The sequence below is a fragment of the Echinops telfairi genome, unplaced genomic scaffold, assembly GCF_000313985.2.
Source record: "Echinops telfairi isolate 266 unplaced genomic scaffold, ASM31398v2 ScPeMD7_7400;HRSCAF=8409, whole genome shotgun sequence".
Lineage (NCBI taxonomy): Eukaryota > Metazoa > Chordata > Mammalia > Afrosoricida > Tenrecidae > Echinops > Echinops telfairi.
This window is the reverse complement of record NW_022111300.1, coordinates 47779130-47784561: the sequence shown is the minus strand read 5'-3', so window position 1 is coordinate 47784561 and position 5432 is coordinate 47779130. Positions and strand designations below refer to the sequence as shown.

The window sequence follows — 5432 nt, the reverse complement described above, 5'->3', positions numbered from 1 at the left end:
GCGCATTTGTACATCGTTTCTCAAAACATTTTCTCTCCATTTAAACCCCCGAGTGAATATCTTCTATAAAAATGAATGGAATAGCAGAGAAGTTAGCCGGGGGGTGGGGTAGAGGGTGGGGGTGGGGGGCAGGGAGAGAGCCCAAAGACAGCAGAGGAAGAGGTAAAGGAGACCCCGGAGGCATCTGCTCTGTCCAGAATGTTCTTTGGTTTGAGCTGGAAGCCCTTCTCAGGGCTCCGTCTGAATTGTCCTCTCATTTAACCTTCGTCTCTTTGACGTGAAAGCAGCTTGTGGGCGAGTTGATGTGAAGAATAACCAGCTCACGACATCAGATGGTGTCCTCTGCTGTTTGAACTTGACCTGCCCAAAGGGAATCAATGCCCAGCTATGCTGCATGCTAGCTAGAAGATTGTCAGTAATTCAGCTCTCCTTCCTTTCTCCCTTCCTTCTGCTCTCTCCCACGCATGGTCTTTCTTTTTTTTATTGATTGTTTTTATTGGGAGCATTTACGAATATTATAACAATCCATAATTCAATTAGATCAAGCACAACTGTACAATTGCTACCACCATCAGTTTCAAAACATTTTCTTTCTTTAACTTGTAGAGATAATATCTCATAAGGTTGTGATAGTTGAAGAGATAATATAATGTGACAATCCATGAACTGATTAAAAAAAAAAAAGATTGGGTAAAGGCCAGTAGTTTCCCTTCTGAGGTAAAAAGAACATATTTAGAACACCGAGAACAGAAAGAAGTGCGTGCGCGCGTGCACACGCACGATTTTATCTTTTTGTGTAAAACCAGGAAGATAGCATTTCCAAGAGAACATAAAAAAATGTAGCATCTGAAAAGTGGCATCATAATTAATTCAAGGGGAGGTGCTGCTGAGGTTGCCTATGCACAACAAAATACCACTTGGGATTTGATTCCTTGGTCTGGAGACTTAGGATCATGGGTTCATGGGACATTCCTGTTAATTTGTTAACATGTTTAGTGTTTCTGTGTTGCTTCCTAGTTTTGTACAGAGTGCTTGGGTCGTAAAAGTGGAAAGTGGCCATTCAATACACAACAATTGGCCTCTGCCTACTGAAACACCAGAGGAAGGAGAGTCAGGAAGAGGATGAGTCTGTGGAGGTTTGGCTAACTGCTTCCATGAACAGCTGTGGTTGGAAGGTGTGCCAGCCCCCCACCACTAATTACGGGTTCAGTAAGCACAAGTGTACAGTTGAGATATATAAATATATTTTATAAATATATATTTATATAAGTGTATTTATATAAATATATTAAAGTCATCGAGAGCATGAGAGATAGAAGAGAGATTGGAATGATGGTAGCATTCATGGTAGCATGCTCACCTCCTGGATGGCCATGATCTTACCAGCCAGTTCCGTGCATGGCGTGGGCCAATGCTAGGTGGGGCAGGGACCCGGCAGGATGCTCGAGGACCCCGTTTATTGCTCACCAAGGGTTATATCTACTTCGGGGGGTATGATTTCAGGTAACCACACATCACAGGAAGGGGCAGTACAATAGGAATACACATTATAGGAAGGGGATGTACAATGGGCATAGGCGTAACAGGAAGGGGATGAGCTAGGGCTGTACACATGATAGGAAGGGGAAGAACTAGAGGTATACATGAGACAAGAAGGGTGGACCCTAGATTTAGGATGGCAGCCTAACCTTGGTCACCCTTAGGTGGGCTTGACCTCTCTGGGGTCTCCTACAAGGAAACAGACAACTACTGTCCTTATCAGAAGGGAGTGGGCCCTACTTGTAGGATAAACAGTGGTGACTGCTTGCTCTAGATGGCTGATAGCTCTTAGGGAGAATAACCCCTGATCTACTTCTGATGACCTCCAAGTGTATAGTCATTCGCAAGCAGCTAAGTTTAGCATATATTTGGGGGAGACAACTTGGGAGAAATCTTTCTGTTTCCCACAAACAGCGGCCTCCTTTGCCAAAAGACCAGAACTAGATGGTGCCCAGCAACCATTCCTGAACACTGTGATCAAAGATTCCATACAAGAATCCTGATCAAAGAAGGGGGATGTAGTACAGCATTTCAAATTTTCATGAACTCTAGACTTTCTGGATGTAGAAAGTGTATGAACCCCAGAAACGAGTGCCCTGAGATAAAAATCTTAAGACCTTAAATTAACAATGTCCCTTAAAGTCTTCTTAAAACAGAGCAATAGTTTAGCTCAACTAGTAAAAAAGGTCTACTTTAACCATTGTGCTTTTTAAAGAACGCTCTATATAGGAGCAAAAGGAGTCCCAGTGGCATATTGGGCTCTATATTGAGCTTCTAATTGCGAAGTCAGTGGTTTAAACCCACCAGTCATCTAGCAAGCAAAAGATGAGCCTTTTGTTCCTGTAAAGATACAAAGTCTCAAAAATCCAAAGGGGCATATGGAATCTATCCTATAGGGTCAGTGTGAGTTGGAGTTGATTCCATGACAGTTAGTTTGGTTTAGTTTTTGCTATAGAGAATAAAATTTACAACAGTAATTTGAGAGATAGGAATTTAGGGGACAGTGAACTTAAGTTACTAAGGCAGTGACAACTCAAACAGTGGTTGAATATGAGACTGTTTGCATGATTCAAAGAATGAAATTAATGTCACTAAATTGTACATGTTGAAGCTGTTGAATGATTGTGCATTTTGCCATTTGTATTCTCAATAACAACGAAATAAATAAATTTAATGAAAAAAATTTCTTCATGGGAACGATAGAGAAGTTACAAAAAGAGAAGAAATATTTTGTCAAAGATAATCCAAATGATTCAAATTTATGTTTTATTTAGAATAGCATACCGATTAGTGTTATGGAGCCTATAATATCTTTGGTGGAATTCCCTGATAATAATGAGCATTTGACAGAAGTGGATGTTTCCAAATCTCACTATAAAGGAGCAAAGATGTTAAAATTATTACCTGTCTTGTCATAAAAATCCCTAAGTAAAAGGTAAAATGGTGGGGGGGAAATCCAGTTTGTTTTCAATGCCTGTCTGGTAAATTTTACTTATTTCTTCTTTTCTGACTATTTTAAAATATAAGTAACCCCCCCCACACACACTAAATACTTGTATTCTTGCATGTCCACTAATGTATATGTATATTCATCAGGAGGGCCCTGGACACGATGGTTTGTCACGGGGGCTGGCACAATGGGCTCTGGCAGAGGAACAGTTGTGAGGCTGACACGGCACAAGCAGTGCTTCGTTCTGCTGTGCACGGGGTTGTTATGGGCTGGAACCGATTTGATGACACTTCACGACAACACATGTTCAAACGGGCACAGCTGTGCTGTGTTATAGAAAATGATGCTAACAGTTTCAGGTCTTTGCCACTTATTCCTTGCTACACGCACACACACACACACACACACACACACACACACACACACACACACACACACTAGTGGCCCTGTATTTCTAAACTAACTTTAAGCAGCATTCATTCTTGCACCTAATCACTATGTAGTCATGCAACAAATAGTCACTGTGTGCTTTCTATGTGCAACACACTCGCTTTTCAGCTACAAAGCGTCTCACCTGTGATGTTACAGCTAGACCCATCACTCGTCAACTTTCAACGATACTTCTGTTTCCTTGATTTCTCTTTCTTTTCTTACCTTTTCCCTGTCTCGCATAGATATTTTCTTATGACTATTAAGTATACCTTCTACCAAACCACCTATCAGGAAAGAATTTTCCTTCATCCAAGTTGTTCTCCAAGACACACGACTCACACTGTGTCTTATCCTTCATTGATTCCAATGTATCCATTTTCTTTTTAACTTAGTATCTCTGGAGTGAGAATGTAGCTCACAAGGGACCTTAGAGTTGTTTCATAAAGAAGCCCTGATGGCCCGGTGGTGAAAAAGATCAGCTGCTAACTGGACAGGTCCACGTTTTGAGGCTCAGCAGTTCCCCCACAGGAGAAAGGTGGGGCGGTCATTCCAGAAAAGTTTATAGTGGAGCAAAGTCAGTGGTTCACTCTCCTGGGAGGTCACTCCGTGTCAGGATCGACTCATAGAGACAGCCATTTAGTTTTGAGGATGGTTTTACAGCTTAATGGACAAGTGAGAACACAAGAGTCATGGACTACTTATCTACAATGAGGGGACTGGATTTCTAATTTGATCTCTAAAAGGGCTTGCTTTATTGACAGGCATAACTTAACTCATTTCTTCCAGGTAGCAGTTCACCCAGGTTAATTTCTAAGTTTTCTCTGAAGTGTCCCTATACTTTCTGTGTCCCCAGTACTAGGGACTCTCTCAGGTCACACGTATTTACCAGAAGAATCGCAGGGTTGACAAGGAGGGTCAGAGGCTTTAACCCCAGGCCCCCTAAGTTCTTGACGCCTGAGGCATTTGTGAGTATGTCTCCTGCTCCCCATTCCCATGATGTAAGGAACATTCAGTGCGGATACTGATCACTCTTTCTAAATAGAAGCACTCCTGGAACTACCAAGTGTATGGTTTAATGCTTGCTGAGGAGAAACTTTGCTTGGTACAAGTTCATTAACCCACCTTGGCCACAGGTAACTGAGCTGCCTTTTAAAAGCAGGTTCAATTTAAGTGGCCTATTCTAGAAATCAAATTAGATTCCACTGTCTCCAGCACTCTCTGGGTCCTGTCCCTCCCCCCGCTATAAGTGACCCGTCTGGTCTTTGTTTTCAGGTGCTGAGCACGGTGTTGGCCATGCTCGTGGTGTCTGGCACCTACGACAGTCTGCTGCGGAAGCAAGGGCTGCCTCTTGCCAACCAGATGGTTAGCTGGGCGATCCTAGGTGAGCTGTCACACCCACGAGACGATTTGCCATCATGCATTCTCAAGGTGGTGATATTGGTTCTTGGAGGTGGGGGCAGTGAACTTGACTGTCCATTTTCATGTGTAAAAGCACTGATACCAGAGCCTGTGCCACACGTAAACACACAGACAGCCCCTGTGCTGACGATGGCTTGGCTGTTAGAGGGCTCTCTCTTACTCTGTACCTGGAAGATCTCGTGACCATGCAGATGCACCCTCTTCTGAGGGTACCATTACCCTAACTCTATTCGTCCATGACGTTTTGGGAGTCCCCTGCACATAATTCGTATTATCTTCAACCCTGCAATGATTTGACTTCTGAATTATACATATACATACACACACACACACACACACTGGGTCAATTCATTAGCTGTAACCTAACTTTTAGGATGCTGACCAGGAATAATGATGAAGCATCACCTTGGTGTTGCAGTTCAGCTCTCGGGGCTGCTAACCAGGAGGTCAGCGCTTCGAACCCTCCGCCGATCCACAGGAGAAAGTCCTGACCACCTGCTTCCATAGACACAAGTGGAGTTCTATTCTGTCCTATGAGGCCTGACCAGCCAGATTAGACTCTACAGCCCCCAGCAACAATAGTAACAATGAA

At 43.1% G+C, this 5432-nt stretch overlaps 1 protein-coding gene across 1 annotated transcript in view; it reads left to right on the top strand.

The window, feature by feature from the left end:
* The window catches only part of LOC101662120 (GPI ethanolamine phosphate transferase 1), a 106323-nt gene that overhangs the window by 70906 nt on the left and 29985 nt on the right, over positions 1 to 5432 (top strand). The window contains exons 20-21 of the mRNA XM_013004739.2: positions 2529 to 2564; positions 4669 to 4802. Coding sequence (XP_012860193.2) covers positions 2529 to 2564; positions 4669 to 4802 — 170 coding nt within the window. The remainder of the gene's footprint in view (positions 1 to 2528; positions 2565 to 4668; positions 4803 to 5432) is intronic.